Source organism: Zootoca vivipara, chromosome 7 (genome assembly GCF_965207765.1).
Source record: "Zootoca vivipara chromosome 7, rZooViv2.hap1.1, whole genome shotgun sequence".
Lineage (NCBI taxonomy): Eukaryota > Metazoa > Chordata > Lepidosauria > Squamata > Lacertidae > Zootoca > Zootoca vivipara.
In genome coordinates, this window is record NC_142590.1 from 62,566,244 (window position 1) to 62,588,076 (window position 21,833).

The following is a 21,833-nucleotide window of genomic DNA, read 5'->3' on the forward strand; positions in this document are numbered from 1 at the left end:
GACTAAGCTGCTTCTGGAGAAACAGAGCAGCGCACGGAAACACTGTTTACCTTCCCGCTGGAGCAGTACCTATTTATCTACTTGCACTTTGACGTACTTTCGAACTGCTAGGTGGGCAGGAGCTGGGACCGAACAACGGGAGCTCACCCCATCGTGGGGATTCGAACCCCCAACCTTCTGATCAGCAAGCCCGAGGCTCAGTGGTTTAGACCACAGCACCACCTGTGTCCCTCCTTGCAGTGTTACCTGCCTGCATCTTTGTCAAGGGGCTGTGTGGATCACTTTAACCCTATGTTCCTACTTTTTTTTTTTTTAGAAAACACTGAAATAAAAGACAACAGTTCACACAAGGAAACAGGGGCTCCTGGATTCCTTTTCACATAAATATCTTTGTGGTATTCATGGCAGGAGATACCCAGAATGCAGGGCAAACTGCACCTTGCTCGCAGAATGAAGGAGCGCAAAGAGTTTAGTAAACACACTGCACGTATTTTCTTTTAGACCGTATGTAATCTGAAACAACAGTGTTGGGGCCAATAATCCCTCACTCTCCAACCTCTACAGTTGCCTGGCGTTGAATGGCACTGCTGATTTCACTACTCAAGCCTGCTATATGGTTCTATTCAATACTTTTCAGCCCTTCGGCTATAAGATCGAGCTCATAGCACCACGTCTCATAGCGGTAGGCCATGCGGATCTGAGCCACGTTGGTCTTGCGGATGTCATTGCCCTGAGGCCCCTCTTCTTGGTAGTTCTTTCCCAGAATATGGAGCTTTTCCTGTGGAAATGATACAGTAAATGAGACACCCCCTCACTCAGACTCCCATTCACATCACCTTTCCCATATCCTATTGCTTCCATTGCTTTCTTGTACTGTACCCTCTTTTGTTTGCTCAACCTTTGTTATATTCCCAGCCACTAAACCCTGAGGCAGAGATCTACTTCCACACAGCCACAGGGCACTTACTAAGCCACACTTAGTTCGTTCAGTTTTGACAAAGCATCCGTACAATGTTGCTGATAAAACATCGATTTGTCATGTTCTACTCTTTCACCTTTTTTCCTCTCCCCAGAGTCAGAAAATTCAGTGAAAAATCTCCACAGTCTTCCCTGGTGTAGATGGCCTAGATCAGGCATGTCCAACAGTAGATCACTGGACGTCTGTGGTAGATCACCGGTAGATCAGTGGCTCCCCCCAAAGAAGCTAAAAAAACTTTGGCTCCCCTAAAAAAGCACAACATCTTTGCCCTGCACCCCTAAAATGACCTGAACAACCAAAAACAGGGCTTTCCTTTCTAAAAGAAAGTTAAATGTTTCTTTCCTAAAGAAGCTCAACAACTTTTACATGAACCCCCCCCCAACATGGGCCTTCCTCTTTCCTAAAAAAAAAAACCACAACAACTTTGACATGAACCTGACCAAAAGGGGGTAGATCACTCCCAGTTTTTAACTCTGTGAGTAGATCGCAGTCTCTTGGAAGTTGGCCACCCCTGAGCTATTTCCATCTCTAGGAATTGGCTATATTACTTCAACACTTCCTTTTCCAAATAACATTGTTTTTCTTTCTTTTTTCCTTTCCCCCACCCCCTAGATTGCAGTGGGGAGACCATTGCAATGAGGAACCATAATAATGGATGCAGTGAGTAGGCAGTATTTAACACTATTCCCCCCCCCAAAAAGTAAAAATCCAAATGAACCTCCCTTCCCAAAATGGCAGCTTTGAAAGGGGTACTGATCATTTGGCTACAGATTGTTAGAAGTCTAGAACCAGAATTGTTATTCCACTTGGAGCTTAAAGCAGAACAGCAGTGATTTGGTGCTGCTAAATCACCCACATCAGGGAGCACTCTATACCCCTTTGAGATTTCCATTGAACACCATACCTCATGAGACAAGCCAGATTGCAGAACACTGTAGCGTGCAATCTCACACATGTCACAGGTGCTGAGCTTGAAGACCTGGGCAGCAATGGCATATTCTTCCATGAGAGGCTCCTAGGGAATAGAAAGTGAAATACAAAGTGTAGCCATTGCAAAGGTTATCGCAGAAGCTGCAATGTATCCCCCCTCACACTTCTGAGAGCAAACAGCAATCCTAGGAAAGGATCCAGCTGCCTACCTTGGTGTAGTGGAACTGCATAGGGTCATCGGTGGATAGAGACACCATCAAGCCCTTCTGGTGGAAATCAAGAAGTGGGTTCTTGGCATATTCTAGGAAGAGGCTGTTGTTGCTGAGTGGGGACATGGCAATGGGGATCTGGGCCAGGAAGTACAGATACTGCAGCACAGGACTCTGCAAAGAGACATGGCAAGGATAAGATCAAGTCGAGGCAGGCAGCAGGACCTCTATTCCCTCCCGACAAACATCATGAGAATGGGCTTCCAGGTTCTTTCTAAATGGGAGTCATTTTGTCTCTGTGCTCTAGATGCAGTGCAGAATTGCTTGCACTGTTCCTTAGTTACTTCTTAGCACCACATGCAAAGTACAAAATCCTGGCTTTCCCAGTTTTGGGCCCACCAAACATCCATGGCAGGATCTTAACACTTAGGAGACATCAGCAGCTCATGGAGGAGTCCCATCAAATCCTGCCAGGTCACAAGGCTCCCTTGAAAAGGGATGCTCCAAGAATGGGTTGGATGGATCAGTGATGACTCCGCTGTTGTAACATGAGCATGAAAGGACACCTGGAGATCTTCTCTCCACAGCCTAGCACATCTTGCAACTCACCTTCTTGAGGTTCAGACCATGGGAGATATTATCTGCAGTCATGAAGGCAGCCAGCAGGTGGGTGATAGCACCAGCTTCTCCACAGTGAGGACGAAACAGAAAAGTGTTCATTCCGCGTTCCCTGTGGGTGGCAAAACCCAGATCACGGGACACATCTAGCATTATTTAGGAAGCAACCATCAGATGGCCCCAGACAGCTTCCTACTTGAAGGGACCAAACATGCTGGTGTAATGCTGGGATTAGCAAGCAACAGGGACGTCCCTTTTGTGCATTGGTGAATGATAAAAATCCATGTTAACATGCGGATGAGTGTAACTTCTCTGCTCCACAGCCATTCAAATCCAGTTGCTTTTCTGCCCACAAAGTTAATACACGTTTGAAACTTGTGCAGGGTGGGGCGGGGGCGGGGGGTAAATTGGGGGAGCAATTTGGTTAAGAGAACCAGCAAGCACAGAAAGGATTAAGCAACCCTTCACTGTTTCTCTGTATTAAATTGACCTTTCTTAAAGCATTTTTCTCTTCTTTATAAAAGCACCTGTCTTGTTTCATCGCAGTTGTCTGCAGATAATATTTAGTTAGGCCCCAGAGTCTCATTAGCTCTTTTAATAGAAGGCTTAGACAATATTATTATGGTGTATAAAACCCATTCTCAAACTAGCAAAGGAAAAAATATATAAACATTTGAGAGAGATTATTTCAGCAGTCCTGGTCTTATTATATGAAGGCATTACTTTTGCCAACACTGGATTGGATCCTTACTTAGTCCTCAGTTTACGTAAAGGAGGAGTGGCTTTCACCAACTCCCCCGTTCATCTTGAGCTCCCTACTGCACCATTCCTAAGGGCCCCCCAATCCCCAGGAGATTTTGGGGAAATGCAGGAGGCTGCAGAGGGAGAGAAGAGGAGGCAAACCTCTTTTATGCAAATGTGAATTCTGTTTCATTTACAGAAGGCAGGTTAGAATCCAAGCATTTAAGTCTAGCAGAGCCTGGAACTGTGCCTCTTAGGGCTTTGGATCAATGAAGACAAAGGATTGATGCAGTCAAGCTCTTGAAATGCAATATGCTTTAGTCAGGGTTAGTGGGTGGTCTTATCAGAACCAGCAGAACTAGGAATGTTACTCCTGCTAAAGCAGTGTTTCCTCAAACTTGTTGTTGTACTATAACACCCATCATCCCTGGCTAGCAGGACCAGTAGTTAAGGATGGTGGGAGCTGTCATCCAACAACAGTTGGGGACCCAAGTTTGAGAAACACTGTACTAAATGTTGGTGCAGGTTATTTGTAATCGAAGCCTTTCACCTGGCAATAATCCTTCTGCCCAGGCTGGGACTCACCGTCGGAGATGATTGAGGACCATGATGTTGGCATACATGTAGTACAAGTAGTATGTGTAGGAGGGGTTCTTCTCATGGGACCACTCCTCCGGCTTGGGGCTCTTGGTGCAAAACATATGTCCACTGTGCTTGGACTCATCATCCACACTGTCAAAACCAGTAATCTGCAAATTGTACAATTGGTTCTGAGGAAGGGACCAACTTCAAAAGCAAGCCCACCTTCACCAAATAACATGAAGCTGATAATCCCTAATTCCCATCACCCAACAGTCACCCTCTGCTGCAGGGGGACAGAGTGGCCACCTTTGTCCAAGGTGCTACCTTGTTGGAGCTGGAAGACTGGAATCCAGTAATGGTTAGGTGTTGTCATTTCTTATGTGGTATCTACCAGGTTGACGATATGCTGACTTAGATACACCCTCGGGTTTCTGGTGCTGTATTGGCCACTCTCTCTATCACCTACTTTCAAAGAGCAAAGCCTGTCACTACACTAGGATTGGGCCCAGGGTGCCTCTGGGCAATAGTACTCACATGGCGCAGAAACACACTCAGCTCCTTGTTGTCCTGTGGGTTGATTGTCGCCTGAAATATCGGCACAAAAATGTTCTCCAGCATCTTCCCAAAGTGCGGCAAAAAGTTCTTTGACCTGAACACATCACTGAGAGGAGACAGAAACACCTCTGCTCATTTCCATATCATTTACGTGGGATGTTTGGGAGAAAGAAAATGTAAGCGGGCTGCAAATAGCAGAAGCAACTGAAATGAAGCAAGTGAACTCAGTGCTGAAGCACATGCTTTGTCCCAGCTGTGTCCCAGCTTCCTGCTCATTTTGCTTTGCCCCATAGAACCCAAAGGAAACCAAAGAATATCCATTGCCCTGGCCTTGAACTCAATCAGAGTCAGAGGAAGAAGAGCCAGCCAAACTCAGGGCTATGATACTACCAGGTAAGGAACTGAGCCAAGCTCCTGCTACTGAACCTGAGGCGAGTGGTCATAAGTCTGCAGACTTGAGCCAGAATCCTTGTAGATGGCTTCCCCTAAGTCCAGTCCCCTTGAAGGATCCAATATTCTCCCACTCCACTGCACCTGCCCAAGACCATAGGCAACACACTAGGAAACAGGCATAGAAAGGAAGAGAAACCTTCACTTTCAGGCCAGGAGATAGGGGAGAGAGGTGAAGTACTGAAGGGGTAGGCTGCATGGAGGGGCCCATAATTAGTGAAAGAGGAGGAATCTGGGTTAATCAGATCTATACATGGAATTTGGCCATTCTGACCTGATCAAACTTTGCCCCCTCCAGTACTTACTAGATTCTGGGCACTTGGATCATCCACTTCATATTGGGTGAATAAACACGGTGTGTGTTGAACCAGTTGGCTAATTTTGGCCACTCTTCCGGTGAACGCCCATAGATGGAGAGCCGTGGCTCTGCGTACTGGTACTTGGCATCTTCCAGGTCAGAGCCAACCTCCTGCGAAATAAAAAGGGAAAGGGATTACCTGATCTGCTTCCAGGAACTGGCCTTATCTTCAGTCTACCAGCCGCACAGATACAAACCCTTGCATACCATAGTCTCTAACCTTGATGATGGTGGCAAAGTATTCACCATTGATGGCATTTTCAGACTTGAGGTAGAGATCACGCAGCTCACTGGCACCCACCGGGTTATACTTGGCGTTGAACTTGTCAAAGCGCTGGAAGGTCTGCCGGCCCTGTGACATGGAGGAGGAGGAGGAGGAGGAGGAGGAGGAGGAGGAGGAGGAGGGAGGAGGAGTAGTCATTGGCTAGATGCACAGAGCAAAGAATACTTGTTGGAGGTCAAGATTGCGGGGCAGCAACAGCTGGGGGGGGTGGAGTAATTAGCCACAGCCAGCAGTCATGTGACAGAGACCATGGGAAAGGGTGAGAGATCTCCTGTATTGGAAAGGAAAAGCAGGACTCACTGCGTGGACATCAAGGGAGTCCACAGTCAGGTCATAAGGGTCAAGGTTGAGCTGCTCAAAGAGCTGCTTGAGCGTCAAGGTCTTGTCCTTGGATTTGTACACAACCCTTTCAGCATTTTCCCGGAAAGACTTCTTAATGAATCGCAGCAAGTGCTTCTGGTTCATGCAAGCTGCAGCATGGATGTGCGTGTCGATCTGTTAAGAGAAGAGAAAGGTCAGCCTAGGAGGTGATGGTGACTGCAGATGCCTCCCTCCCACGGAACCCACCACAGCAATGATATTGGAGGAGGCACTGATGAGGTACGTCATTGTACCTTAAGGCCAGGGCACCTAACCCACAACTTGCAGGTCTCATTCATCCCCCACAACCCTCTTCCATTTGCCGTTAAAAATTATAGTTAAATGCTGTATTTTATTTTATTTTATTTTATCTACTGCCCCTATTGGCCTTCCACTGTGATGCCAGGTTTTTTGTAACTCTTAATGCACTCCTAGTTTTGCGGGGGGGGGGGCAGAACGTTATACAGTATTATGGTAATATTACGGTGCCACATGTGTGGGGTTTTTTTGTGGACATCCAAGGTCCCCTAAATATTGTAAATTAAAATAATAATGTTTAAAAATATGTTTACTGACTACTTCTCCTGTGGTAGCACTGGGTCCAAAAGGTTTTGTTAATCCCCCAAACCCCCATTTCCATCCATTACGAATAAACATTTTTTTATAAAAAAAATTTAAATTAAAAAAGATACTGACCATTTTCGCATATTATTATTGTTATTGTTATTGATTGAATTTATATACCACCCTATACCCAGAGGCCTCAGGGCAGTTCACATAATAAAATAAACACCCTTTGCCGTAATTTTTATGATCCTGCAAAATTTGCCCTTTAAAAAATATTGGCCACACCCACACCTACACTTTGGCCACACCCACTTTTATCTGCAGCCCCAGAAGGTGACGAAGATCAGCTGCTCCTGCTTGAGGAGGCAACAAACACCTTGGACAGATCCCTCACCTTACGGCAATTATAGAAGTCCCGGTGGGGGTTGTTCTTCAGCTCCTTCATCTCTTCCATCTCATTCAGCATCTCATGCACACTGAACTTGGAGGAGAGGAACCGAAGGCGTCGGTGTGTGTAGGTTTTGCTGCAAGAGGAAAGAGCGTCATCTCAAAAAAAAAACCACTCGCAGAATAAGTGACCAAGCCCAGGTTCACCAGCTTGCCAACGCAACCGACATTTGCCAGCCAGAAGTAATCCTGCTGCTGTCACACGACAGCTTGATAAAGGTCACATTCCAGAGCAAGTGACCCGAGGCAGCAGAAGTCATTGCAACAGGGATATATGTGCGCTGCCTTGGGGTGGCTCGACTTTTGCCCTTTTCCCATGCAGGGCAAACCCAGGACAGCAGCAGCCACCTTAGGCAGCAAAGCCTGGGCATCTTTAAAAGGAAGCACATTGGTAGTTAGCTCACTGTTACATTTTTCATTGCAGGCTGGGCGCCCTTTGGATTTTCTGCCTGAGGCTTCAAAAATCTCTTGGGCTGGGCCCTGCTTATGCGCAAAGGGGCCATACCTCCAAGACACTTACACAGGTCCCTGAGCTATAAGGGCCAGCAGGAAGTTCATGTCATCAATGAAGACATCCAGGTTTGGGTAGGGCAGGTCCTTGGGCTCACCCCTGGCAGCAGCAGCTTTGTCAGCATAGATGTAGACCACACCTTCTTTCATTTCCACATGGTAGCCCAGATTCTCGGGCAAGTTGTCAGACTGGAAGGGATCTTCATCTTTCTTCACAGGGGGAGAGAACACTAGAATCAAGAGGAAAGTGCGCTAACGTTGGGCAAGGGGAGGACAAAGGAAAAGGCTTGGGAGTCTTTAGCATGCTTCTCTTACAGCTATCGACCTACGAGAATTAAATTCTACACCGCTAAGGAAACCGCATGGCTGCCAGGACTGAGGGTGGCTGAAACCCCAAGGAGAGAATGCCACCATTATCCATCCCCTGCATGCAGATGCTTTTGCTACAATTTCTGTCTTTGTTTTTAGCTAATTTTGGCTCCCGACTGCATGAGTATCCTTTAACAAGATGCTGCCTCTTGTAGCATAATCCTAAAATCCAATTTATTCTTAGTGACTAATAACAAGTTTAGTAATTGCACATATCTTTTGTTCTGAGTGTGTAGTGAAAAGCATTCTCAGAAATGTGAAAGTCGTGCCTCCTCCTCAAAGGTGCAGCCTATTGCTGTGGCAGTCCAGAAAGGGAGAAGGACAGTGCTCCATCCCTAAGATAATGGGTGCCTAGGCTTTTCATACCTCACACCAGGGCTAGCCAACACAGTGCCTTTCATTTATTGCTGGACTACAGCTCCCACCACCCCTGACCACTGGCCATGCTAGCTAGGGCTGATGGGAGTTGAAGTCTAACAGCATCCCAAGGGTACCATGTCGGCTATCCCTGCTTTACATCATATCCTCAATTGATTCACAGGTCCCTTTTCATCTTGTACGTAGATGGATCTGATATAATGGTAGTCTAGACCAGAGAATTAAAGTCTGATTCAGGGGCAGACGAAGAAAAACACCCCCATTGCACATGTTTTTCGTGCAATAGGTTTCTTGCTCAATTCTAGCCCTCTCCAGTTAAAAGAAAGGATCAGATGGAGGATGATATGAAGGAACCCTAGCTAAGATGTCTTTTGGAAAGCCTCTGCCAGTCACAGTAGATGACAGCAGGCTAGATGAAGTGGCAAAAGAAGTTTCCTATATTCCTACCTGCTATGAACAAGCCTGTGTGATAGAAGCGTGAGAACTCCACTTGGGGAAGGCTGTTCTTTTTAACATGGGAAAACAGGGGCGTGAGATTGAAAATGGTAGACAAAGCTAAGTCAAAATATGGCATGATATTGCACACTGGAAAGAGGTCCAGCACAGGAAATACAGCCCTAAGGCCAAGGCTACATGTCATTCAGATTCAATGAACTACCTGACAGTAGTCATAGTAAATCCAAAAAGATACTTGCTCAGATCAGAATGTGAGCCAAGGTGGAGGGGGGAATGCCAAACCTCTAGAACTCCATCTGGGAAGCTCCTCTCCTCAAGTCTTTGCAAAGGGCTGGCTCTCAGTGGCCCCGGCAGAAATCTGCTCTCACAGTGCTCTTACTTCTAGGTAAGGAAGGCCTATAGTTCAGTGGTAGAGCATCTGAATGGATGGCAGTGGACCCCAGGTTCAATCCCTGGCATCTCCAGGCAGGGCTGGAGGAGACACCTGCCTGAAACCCTGGATTGCTGCTGCCAATCAGTGTAAACAATACTGAACCAGATGGACCAACAGTCTAAGGCAGCTCCCTATGTTTGTAAGTGTTCTGCATGCTCAGCACACCATCTCTGCACAGACAGGAGTGTGGTCTTTTCTTTTTTAAAAGATTAAAGCAGCTAATGCAATTCTCTGCAGTGCCCTCCAGATCCACCCACCCACCCCGACACCTGCTGTCTTGCTCTGGGACACACCCACAAGCCCAGTCACCCAGTGTAGCCTGCACAGCCTGCCTGAGTACTTACCTGGAAGCAGGTCGTCATTTGGCTTCCACACCTCACTTTCAATAGTGCGCAAGAACTGGGAGGGAGTCTTGGGGAAACGCTGGAAAGACTTGTGCATGTACTTCTCCCGGATACACAGGGCACGGTACAGGCCTCCGCAGACCACTTCAAAATCCTCCACTGTCACCTGTGGAAATATTTGTTAAAACTTCTGGCACTGATAAAAAGGACAGAAATTGCAAAACAAAAGTGTGGGGGGGGGGTTGGAACCCAGGTGTGCTGAAAACCACAAGAGGGCACTAGTTACAGGTAGGTAGCCGTGTTGGTCTGACATAGTCGAAACAAAAAAAATAAAATCCTTCCAGTAGCACCTTAGAGACCAACTAAGTTTGTCATTGGTATGAGCTTTCGTGTGCATGCTCACTTCTTCAGATACAAGAGGGCACTTTAGCCCTATTCCATACCTTCCAACATTCCTCTGATGAAAATAGAGACTTCGCCTTCAACATTTCTCCAATGAAAATGGGGGTGTGCTATTCCATACCCTCTGACATTTCTCTGAGGAAAATAGGGACATCCTACCATACCCTCCAACATTTCTCTGATGGAAATAGAGACTTCCCCTCAACATTTCTCCAATGAAAATAGGGACAGGCTAAGGAAAAGCAGGACATTGTAGGATCAAATCAGAAACCAGAATGGCTTCTGTAAATCTGGGACTCTCCCTGGAAAATAGGGACACTTGGCGGGTCTGTCATAGGAATAATAAAAGATACAAATAATACAGCAGGCAAGGAAAGGGGAATATCGGAGTTCAAGTCATGCAAAAACCAAAACGCTCATGGAAGGTGTGAGGCAAGACTGGCAAAGGCTGTAGCCTGAGGACAGAGAGTGTGGCTGGTAGGGGGAGGGAGTGGCCTGGGGAGAATCCCAAGGACCAGATGGAGAGGCAGTGGGACACATTTGGCCCCCGGGCCTAAAGTTCCCTACTATTGCACTGTGAGAGTGCTCTCCTCCCAGCATGCCCGGTTGGAGGTGGTGGTGAACATAGCTATGAGAATGAAGCAGGCCCAGCATCAGCACATGGCAGCTATTGCAGCCCCCATGTCCCTGGCAGGGCCGACTGCACTGACAACTGCCTTTCCTTGTTGAGCTCTGGTGGGTACTATTCAGCTGGCACCTGCCATTTTATTTTTCCCACAATGCTCTGGGTGATCACAACTCCTGGGCTATGATAAGAAAAACAAAATGGCTGACACTGGGAGATTGTCACTCATAGGAACCTTTCTGCTCCTTACAATAAGAAAGAAAGAAAGAAAGAAAGAAAGAAAGAAAGAAAGAAAGAAAGAAAGAAAGAAAGAAAGAAAGAAAGAACCACTGTTTTGCAATGTTGCAAAGGAAGCCCACCCAGGAGGGAGGCCACAGCAAGAATTCTGCTTAAACCTGGAGCCGTCTATGGGATAGACCCCAGTATGGTTGCTCGAGTGAAGGAGAGACTACAGAGTATATTCCAACAGCAGCCATGTCTGCAATAACCCACCAAGGCTGGCAATGAAAGGTGATCAGGGACATGGCAGGATCCAGCTGTTGGAGCTATTTTGAGCACCAGGATGCTCCCACTTCAATTTCATCAATATCCCTTGACCCAGCAAATCCCCCCATATTTGATTTATTTCTCAACAGGTTCAAGTTAGGCCACTCAAAACACAGACACAGCTCGCCTAAGGACACAGCTAAGGTTAGTTGTAGAAGTGCCATTGAATTCCGTCTCCTCCCATTCCATTTTGGGGCTGTGTCTCTTGCAATTTGAAATTGGGGTGGGGTGGGGGTGTGGAATGGAGATCAGGAAAGAGCAGCAAGCCCTTTCTACATGATCAGGGTTTGTGCCCAATAAATGCGCCTTTGTTGTCCATCTACTGCATAAAGCCAGAAGATATTCTTTCTCAAGGCGGTGCTGGAGGAGGGGAGTGGACCACATTTTCCAAGTGCTCTGTAAGCACAATGCTTGATTATATCCACTTCCTGCCATTTTTGTTTTAGAGGGCTATTTTTTAAATTCTCCGAACGCACTTTATTTTACTTCCCCTGCCGATTCCATGTGCAGTTAGCACACACACATTTAAAGCACCCCCAAAGAAACCTGGGAACTGTAGTTAACCCCAAACCCAGCACCCTTAACATACTACAGGTGAGGGCTGCTTTAAATATATGGTGTGTACCAGCCCTGAACAGACTTTATAATATGTTGTTGTTGTTGTTGTTGTTGTTGTTGTTGTTGTTGAAGGAAGGTTGGTTCTACCATTAAGGAGAATGAGGCATTTGCCTCATGAGATAGATGCTGAGGGGCAGAGAGCAGATCGTGCTATACGAGCCACATGGACTGCCTTGGGGCCCTACTAAACTAGCCTGCTGCGCTCAGGTGTGGTGAAAGACTCTGTCCCATCACACTAGAGCAGAGGTTTTCAACCTTTTGGGGTCCACAGCTCCCTTACCCAACTACATTCTTTCTGTGGCTCAGGAGCCCAGTTATGTCACCCCTTGCCTGCAGAATTGGCAGCATCTGACCCCTTTTCATACACCCTCCCTTGGGGAGTGTTCCCTCAGCCTCCTCTCTCCTCTCCTTGGGAGTCCTCCGGGCAGCTGCTGCCGCTGTTCCTGGTCTCTGAGCTTCTCACATCCCACCCCAAAGAAAGGTGCCTCCCAAAGGCACCATTCACCTGCGGAGCTTATAGCCTGGGTTGCTGAAATAGGTAGCTGTGCAAGCCTTTGGAAGGCAGGGATGCGAGAGGGCATCGGAGGAGAGAGAGAGAGAAGGAAAGAGGGACAGAGACCAGTGTTGCCCACGGCACCCCTGACTATCGTTCAAGGTGCCCCAGGGTGCCATGGCACACTGGTTGAAAACCACTGCACCTCAGCGTTTTATATATGGAATGGGGGAGAAAATGTATTGGGGAAGCCCTGAAAAGCAGGAGGGTTCCCTCCCCCCGCTCCGCCATGTTGCATTGTTGCAACTGAAAAGTCAGTAATGGGAGTACCACATCTAACAAAATGGAAGAAGGGGCAGCAGAATAGACTCATCCATGATAGGAGATGGTTTGGCACCTCCAGCTACTGACCCCTGCAGCATAGTCGCCCGTGATCTGAACACGCTGGAATCTGGGAACGGCTTGATACAGAGCGCTGCTGGACATGACCTCATCTAAGGTGGACAGTTTGGTCGAAGACTTTCCCGCAGTTGGAACAAGCAGCGCAATGGTCTTCAGCCGCAAGAGCCTCTTCTTCCTAGGAGGGATGAAGAAAAGGAAAGCAACACAAATGGAAACTCATTTCATATAGTTTTGTCTATGCTTTGGCAGCAATCATCTGTATTCCATGGTCAGTTCACCATACACTCCCATAGCTCTGGCTACATTGAAAGTTTGGCTAATATTTCATGATCCTGGAGGGGGATGGCAAAGGAATATACAAATGTCTTTATATATTGAGGAAGGCATTGTCAGTAATGGCACCCTGAAGACTGGCAGGCACCTACCAGGCCTATTTTGTGGCACGGACTGAAAATCTATCTCTTCTTCCAATTCAAAAACCCTTTGAATTGGTTTTTGAAAAAGGAGAGAGGAAGTGTTAGTGGTATGTTTTAATTGCATTTTATTGTCTTTTGTTGTTGTGATCTGCCCAAGAATCACTTGTGATGAAGCTGAACTATACATTCTATAAATAAATATATTCGGAACTAGCATCTTTCTGGTGTCGTTTTGCACCTTCTCTGAATTGACCAGCTGCTTCAGCAAATTTGTTATCTGCATCTAAAGACATTTCCACAAGGAAGCAGAGCATACAAATTATGGGGTCAGAGTAAGCCGCTGAGGAATAGGAGCAAAGTGCTACTGCTCAGGTAGTATTGACAATAGTCAGAGTTATGGAAATCAAAAGGACAAATAAGACCATGGCTTTCACACTTGCTTGTTGTGAAAAGCTACCTATCTGCCGTCCTTATTAACACATGGAAATATTCCATTCTTCCACAGGAAAGCAATGTGTTTGAGAATACAGTATATCTGCTCAAAAATGTTCAATGCCTAAAAACATAGGGCAAATGCTACTCTTCCGACAATTCCAGCTAAGTGGCTTGGGGAATGTTTTATATCCACATCAGTTTTGAAAATCTACGTGAGCAAATGGTTCCACTTTAAGCTAATCTTCAAAATACTTAATCACTTGGTCTGCTCTGATGATTAAGGGGTGCAAGTCTTCCAAGGTTCAGGAACTCCCATAAATGCAAGTCTTCCAAGGTTCAGGAACTAGCTCTTTTCACATTCGTTGCCACCTTTCCTTAGTGTGAGTACGTGTATCTGGCGCATGCATTATGATGCTTCAGAGGTACTGTGATCAGCACACACCTGGCACAGGATCTATCTGAGCCACACCTTACTAGGTTACCCATCCAATCTTCCATGGCTCCTCATTCCTCAGCCCAAATTTCCCATATCCCACCAGTGCATGCACACATACACACAACTCTCACTTTTTCCCAGTGTCACTTGAACTCTCCTCCTCCTTGATCATATGCTGTTGCATTTCGTGATGTGATATGGGGCAGACATCTTCCACATCAAAGGGAGAGATTTCGTGCCGGCCCCCTTCATCCTTCACCTCTGAGGCAAAGACCTTCTCTGCGAAGGAGCGCATGGCATCATCGGTTTCTGTCGGGAGAAAGCGGAAGGTCACTAAGCCAGCTCTTGGTCATTGCAGGAGGAGGATGGATCGATTGTGTGACTCAGCACACCAGCCCTGTGTGCAAGCAGAGGCCACTTCATGCCCACATTCTCTTTGTACGCATGGCAGGGAACTGACAGGCTAAAACAATATGTCCCATGTGCTTTGAAACTGAAGACTTACCCGCACCATATTCTTGGGTGCAGCTTGATAGTTGTAGGGGAGTATGCAGCTACAGGGCTGCAGAGTATTTAAAAAGCTTACTGATCATGTGTCACGCAATTGATCCATCAACCTCAACATAGTCTACTTTGACTCAACGTCGCTGCAGGGTTTTAAGCAGATAGTATTCTTAGTACGTACTTCTACCGATAACCTTCTACAGCGAGATTCCAGGGCTTCAGTGAGGAAAGGTGAAACACCAGTGACGAACCATGGGTGTGTTGGGGTGCATAAATGCTTCATGGAGGTGAAGCTTCTCTTGGTATCCACTCATGGCTCTAGATTCTGGATGGCTGGAGTCTGCGTTTCTCCATAGTCTGGAAATGTTCGTGCCTCTCTACACCGAGTATGATGTCATGACAATGAGAATAAGAATGAAGCTGAATTGGGACTGATAGGTTTGGCTTTCCCAGCCAGTAAGTGTAGATGGCATCACCATAGTGGGTGCAAGCTGCTTTGGACTGTGTACTGGATCTAAACTAAATTCAAAGCTAATGTGAAAGCAGGTGACTTAGAAAAGAAGTTTCTTACCTTGTTTTGGGCTTCCTCATTGTAGTCTTAGCCCGTTTTTGTGGAAACCAGAGCCTGGATATCACCCTTCTGCCACTGAGCAATGTGTACAGTAAAGGGCGACAGTCACAGATGTTTCTGCTTAGAGATCTCAAGGTGCATAATAAGGAGTGCTCACATATAACTGTGATGTCAGAGCTCCAAAAGGCAGGCTCTGATCTTTCAAACAGCCTGAGACTACTGCATGATGTTTCTTGTTGTAGCCAGCAATGATGATGTATGCGGGTGCAGTCCCGTGAAAGGATATGTTATACAGATCTGTACAGGTCCCTCTGAGTATGGTTGGTGTGAGGCCTTTCAAGCTATGGTGTTTCGCAGGACAGTCACTTCTGTTGAGAATCCAGCATTGGCTACGACGTACAATTTTATTGTCCAATTCTATGCATTTTACTCACAAATAAAAGTCACCATTGCCCAAGTAAGTGTGCCCAGAACTGCAGCCTTAGTATAATACAAAAGGCCGCATGTGTGTGTGTGTGTGTGTGTGTGTGTGTGTGTGTGAGTGTGTGTATTTCTCTGGATCTTGGAAGGATGCAATTCATTATTTAAAGCATATATTTATTACAGGGACTAACAAAACAGAGATATTGAGTGGTATCCAGAGAAGTGGTTCTCTTAGTGCAAGGACTTTGGACTGTGGAATAGAACCTCCCCTCTCTTGCTTTCTTGAGCTTCCCCTAAATCTGTTCTGAAGTTTTCTCCAACTCTTTGGAGCAGATTTCGGGAAGAAATGGGGGGTGGGGAGGAGGAGGAGGGAGAATTCCATTGCCCAAATGGAAATCCTTGCACTAATGGAATTAGTTTATTGGATACATTAAATTCATATAGTAAAATGTTTTGTGACCAGTGACTATTTTGCTGCCGGGAAATAAATTCTATAAGAATTTAATATCTCAATCACTGTAATACATCCACACACATAGGCTATCAGAAGGGCATGTGTGTGCAAGCACTGCTTTAATGGTGGACATTGAGGAAGCAGAGAAGTAATCTGGTTCAGCAGGAGATATACAAGTGAAATAAGCAGGAAGGGCATAGGGCATCATGACAAAGGGATGGGACTGCCGGAGACCATGCAAATGGCAAGTTCATGCAATGCCACTTTCCAGACAGACAATGTGCATGGGGATTGAGCAGGGAATGAAGTCCACACTCACACCAGACTAGAAGGTTGGACGTAAGGGGTTGTTGTCCTATTCCGAGCTCCTAAGTCCTGCCTAGAGACCTCTTGTGTTGTCAAAGCAGCCAGTGATCCGCATCTCAATTCCACAAGAATAGGGAAGCAACATTGTTCCCAGCAAGTGCCCTTGCGCACAGAGGTTGCTGGGCAATGTGGCTCATGCTCAGCTCTGCACCCAGCGGTAGCCAGGCAGCCTAGAAAGACAGCCATTTCTCAGCAGGGCAATCTGTGCCAATGCCCAGCTTTTAGGTTGAAATGCAGTCATATACCAGGAGCTTAATGAGCAGAGAACCTTAGAGTCCAGGTATATAACCCAAGAGTCAAAGTGGGCCCACTACCAAGTAACTTCAACCATCCACTCGTGTTCCTCTTTTCCCAGCAAGCAGGGTGCTTTTGAGGGTCCAGCTTAGGTGTCTTTAGTTGGTGCCCAGGTAAAAGACTTGGTGGCGAGAACTGGGCTCCAGCATTCCTTCCTAGTATTGCAACTCAAAGGAAGGTATCTGAGCTCCTTGAAAAGGCAGCTTTGATGAAGGGCTGAATCATCCAGACTCACGAGGACAGCACACCCCATGCAGGTCCCCTTATGACACCCTCCCCTCCTCCAAGCCCCATACAAGCTTTCTTCCCCACCCCAGATGCATCAATAGCTCCTGGCAATGACTGCTGAGAAATGGACAGTCGCTGAGTTGCTGTGATCATTTGTCTTTTGGATATGATCAACTGCTTAACAAAGCAGCAGGCGGCACAAGGAAGGCCTAGTTATACTCACGTTTCTCCTCTGCTGTTTGAGAGTGAAACAAAATAAATGTAATCAGATCACAGGGTGTAGCACCTAAAGTTTTTTTAAAAAAACCCGTTGTCCACATTTATATACAGAAATTGACATTTTTATTGAGCAAATGTTTGCAGAAATATATACCCTACATACGGTACCATAGAAGTTGAACAGCTCTACAATGGGAAAGAAAAACAGTTAAGAGGGCAATTTGGGACAACTTGCCCAGACATCCTGATATGACGGATGCAGTCTTTTATATTCTACCTCAGAACCTGGGATTGGCACCATCAATATCCCTTTCCATGCATTGATTTGGATACAGGTGAGCATATACTGTTTTCATAGACTCTGTGCTTGTACACCTGAAGGTTTATAGCTTCTTGTATGCATGATTTGGAACATTTGCCTACAAATGTATGGCAATACTCTCTTTGCAGCTGGTAACTGTGAACTGTGAACATATGGTGGTCTGGGGGCATGACTCTGATTACCACCTTCCATATATGCCAAAGTAATAATATGAAAAGATAATCCTTCAGTCAAGCAGTTTCCACACACAAATATTCTAAAATCTAAAACCTAGTATGTAGTATTTCTTAGAACAGTTGTTTGGTAAGGAGAAAATCAGCCTAGACTAGATTGAGGGTCTAACCCAGGGGTCAGCAAACTTTTTCAGCAGGGGGCCGGTCCACTGTCCCTCAGACCTTGTGGGGGGCCGGACTATATTTTGAAAAAAAAATGAACGAATTCCTATGCCCCACAAAAAACCCAGATATGCATTTTAAATAAAAGGACACATTCTACTCATTTAAAAAACCAGGCAGGCCCCACAAATAACCCAGAGATGCATTTTAAATAAAAAGACACATTGTACTCATGTAAAAACATGCTGATTCCTGGACTATCCGTGGGCCAGATTGAGAAGGTGATTGGGCCGCATCTGGCCCCCGGGCCTTAGTTTGGGGACCCCTGGTCTAACCCCACTTCCTTTTGTTCCACTGCTTCCCCCCACTCATTAGCGCTCAATTAGAGCAAGCAGCAATTCAGGTTTTCTCCAGATTGACATTTGCTCCAATTTAGCACTAGATAGTGCGTTTTCTCTGGGGCTAGAGTGAGGCAAGAGGAAAACTGCTCAGGTCCATGCCTACAAATCACGGGTCAAGCAGAAGTGTGTATGAGCCCTTAGCTGGAGTATTTCCAAGCATGAAAGATACCACTGTATCTGAAGGGGGTGCAGACTGACAGTTTTTTTTAAAAAAAAAAAAGGTTAGTGTGATAAATCAGTTGAAACTGCAACACAAAAATGTGGTCCAGGTCTTCTTAGTAGGCACCTATGGGCATTATTCAGCATTTATAACATTACAAAGCACAGGTCCATCAATGTTCTTCATTCTTCCCTGACAATTTATTAGCATGTCTTCTTAGCTCAAAAGAAGTAAAAGGATACAGCAGCAAAACTTCCTATACTTCACCTTTAAAAAAACCAAAACCATGCAAAAGTACAAACTGGAACCAAGGTCTGTTTGTTAAAGAGAAAAGCGACAAAACAATTTTAAAACCCATTTTGTTTGCTGTAATAAATGTTCCTTTATGAGCATAACAAAATAAGAGCAAGTTGTAAGGATTATTTATGTAATTTTTAAGCTTATCAAAGGCTTAGATTTAATATGTGGATAGTTGCTGCTGCTGCTTCAAAAAATGCAATAAATCTAATCAGTTTTATTCTAGATTCCTTGGACCATGTTGCTATTCTGCTAGTACCAGTAACAGCACAGAACCACAGAGTTGGAAGGCAACATGTACCGAGTAGGGTTTATTCAGGTCTTTTACGAGCCGACAAAGAGAAGCCAAATCCAGCTCCCCTTTGGCTAATAGCCTGGTGCATGTCTTAATTACCTTGCTGCTAATGATTGATAAGCCATTAAAGGTTATCGAAAACCCTTCCATTTCTCTTTTATCTGGCAAACACCAATGTCTAGGGGTGCTCTTATATAAGTTTATCCAACCTCTGATAAATTTTTAACACAGCAAAACTAGGGTCTGCTGAATCAACTGGTCTCGTCCAATTTCACTTTTGTGGCCTAAAAGCCACTTGCCTGACCGTCTATCCAAACTACTCATTTTGGGAAAGCTAATGGCTCAAGCTCTCACACTTTCTACCTCCTGTACTGTGCCCTGCACAACTTTAAAAAAAAGCAATCAGACCTGCTTTGTGAATCCATTCTTGAGAGTCTGGCTATTGGCACTGGCCTCATCATAAAAGAAGGCTTCCTCCCAACTTGCCCAAGGCTATGTGGGAATTTAGACCTACCTGGAACTTTCACCTTCGGCATTTCCCCTACTACCTCAGGAGAGTCCTGAGAAACCAAGTGTGGTGTGGACGAGTGGAAGAACGAAGCTGCACAACCACCCAAGACTCATTTTACTACGTATTTATCTCTGCTCTTGTAACCCAACTCTCCTCATCTAAAAGGAGTGAAGGAATACACAGCAGACTATTTAAAGCTGCAGCCAGGCAAAGTCTCAGTTGTTAAAAGGTGAAGCTGCTTGCTTGGGGGTTAACTCTGTTTGTCCCGGGATGCATGGGCAGTAAATTTGGGAGCTCTGTTCCACCCACTCACCACAAATGAGAGAATGTTGCCAGGATCATGGCCAGGACTGGGTGCTTTTGAGTTGGTCACAGGTGGCACCTATCACTGACTCTTGAATGGAGACCAGATTAGCACAACTATTTGTACTGAATAAAAAAGCACTGACTTTGCGCCACAATCCTTTGGGGTATGTTCAACACTAGAACTTATCTGCAGCATCCTTTCAAGCAGTTTTTTTTTTTGCCTCTTCAAAATCTGTATCAACCCAGGCTAGCCGTGGGTACTCTGCTCCATTAGACCTAGATTGCATGGCAAAACTAAGCAATATTGAATCCACCAATATATACCAAATATGTTTAGTGCTTTTTTGAAATGTTATTGTTTGGATTTATAGTGGCTCCATTCCTTCCTGAGAATGGATGCTCAGGTTTCTGTGGTAGCCAGGTGTACATTTGTTTCATCTAACCCCTACTGAACCTGCCTGTTTTATTATGCTACATTATTTAATGTTATTGTATTTTATAACCAACTTCAATTGGTGTTAATCATCCTAAGGGCTAGATTGGTGGGATATAAAATCAAATTTTAAAGCAAGGATAGCACAAGCAATCAATATTATGACTACTGAAACAAGGCCAAGTATTTGAGCGGCCTTCCTAAAACGCTGCTTTGCTTCTGATGCACAACTATGAAAACTATTTCCAGTCACCAATGTCTTCTGACCAAGCACTCCAAACTCCTTATCCCCCATCAACATAACCAAACCTTCCAGTCAAACCCAATGGCTCACTCTTCTGAATAAACAAACTATCTGCCCTCTATGGCTATCTATAAAGACTGCATTTGCTTCTAATCTTTCTGCACTGAATGTCAAAGGCGTTAAATTTGCATCTGAAACCAAGAATGACCTTCAGGCTCTACAGTCTTGTTAATTCTCTTTTGAGTTCTTGCGCCTTCTTTTATCCAGAATATCAAATTAACTAGCTAACCTTCCTTGGGGTCAGAAGGAAAAGGGTGAACAGAGAATGTGAGGATATGAGCAGAGCAGATCCTTGTGCTCTGTGATGGCTGTGTCCCATTGGCACGGCTTTATTATCAGTACATTTTCCTCCTTGGCTGGGAAGTTTCACTGCCTAACTTCTCATGGCATGCATACATGTGTATGCAAAAATCCAATAGTTTCAAGACCAAGATTCTTAACCCAATCAGTTTAGGTGTCTGCTCTTTTCATGTATGACACCAAAATGTGGCAGGCTTTTTGACATTAAGACATTCAGGCTGAAGCTGCTGTTGATGCACAGAACTAGGGTGCTGCTGAGACCAATGTTTATATTCCATGCTGAAACAAGGTAAGGTAAAAGGTAAAAGGTAAAGGACCCCGGACGGTTAAGTCCAGTCAAAGGCGACTATGGGGCTGTGGCACTCATCTCGCTTCAGGCCAAGGGAGCCGGTGTTGAACAGCTTTCTGGGTCATGTGGCCAGCATGACTAAACCACTTCTGGTGCAACGGGACACCATGACGGAAAACAGAGTGCATGGAAACGCCGTTTACCTTCCCGCCACAATGGTGCCTATTTATCTACTTGCACTAGCATGCTTTTGAACTGCTATGTTGGCAGGAGCTGGGAAAGAGCAATGGGAGCTCACCCTGTCGCGGTGATCCAAACTGCCGACTTTCTAATCAGCAAGCCCAAGAAGCTCAGTGGTTTAGACCACAGCGCCACCTGCGTCCTGTGCTGAAACAAGGTGGAAGCTGAGGACGACGTCAGCTCAGGTACATCTAGGGAAAGGCTTCATACTTTACACTAGGAAAAAGAAAGCAGGCAGCAAAGGAATGGGAGAAGGGCGCTGCACAGACATTTCCCCAGTGCAATAGTAATTCCTGCATTGCAAGGGGTTGGACAAGATGATGCTCAGTGTCACTTCCAACTCTACAGCCAGGGTTCAAATGTAAGGTCTCACTCTTAGCAGTAAAACTACATTTTAATTCAGGTATTGCCATGAGTGCTGTGCCTCTGATTTTCATTCATAAAAACAAATTGTGACCTCTATCAGAAGTATGGGAAAGGCTGTTTCTGTTTGTACACTTGTACAAATAGTCCACACATCACAGACTAGCTCTTACTACACTTTCTTGGAGCAACAGCCCTCGTCCAAGTCACACTTGCATGTGGTCATATCAGATAACTAAGGGATTGAATTTCCTCTGCGTGGCAAGCATTGAAAGC

General features: G+C 45.6%; 1 protein-coding gene across 4 annotated transcripts; it reads right to left on the reverse strand.

Moving 5' to 3' along the window:
- Positions 1-490: 490 nt before the first annotated feature.
- On the reverse strand, positions 491-19,470 carry AMPD1 (adenosine monophosphate deaminase 1). 4 transcript variants are annotated; one of them, XM_035123615.3, is made up of 16 exons: positions 19,326-19,453; positions 17,006-17,017; positions 14,074-14,251; positions 12,665-12,830; positions 9,570-9,735; positions 7,600-7,819; positions 7,027-7,156; positions 6,006-6,200; positions 5,643-5,774; positions 5,370-5,533; positions 4,594-4,720; positions 4,063-4,226; positions 2,728-2,848; positions 2,119-2,292; positions 1,884-1,994; positions 491-778 (listed from the first exon to the last, which is right to left on the reverse strand). In XM_035123615.3, exons 1-16 carry the CDS (start codon positions 19,345-19,347, stop codon positions 620-622), a joined length of 2,241 nt encoding a protein of 746 aa, XP_034979506.1. In that variant the 5' UTR covers positions 19,348-19,453; the 3' UTR covers positions 491-619. The 4 variants fall into 4 exon arrangements, with proteins under 4 accessions (XP_034979506.1, XP_088530548.1, XP_060133151.1 ...); XM_088674422.1 differs by lacking the exons at positions 17,006-17,017; positions 19,326-19,453 and adding exons at positions 14,628-14,823; positions 15,018-15,716; XM_060277168.2 differs by lacking the exon at positions 17,006-17,017 and having other exon boundaries at positions 19,326-19,470.
- Between the last annotated feature and the right edge of the window lie 2,363 nt (positions 19,471-21,833).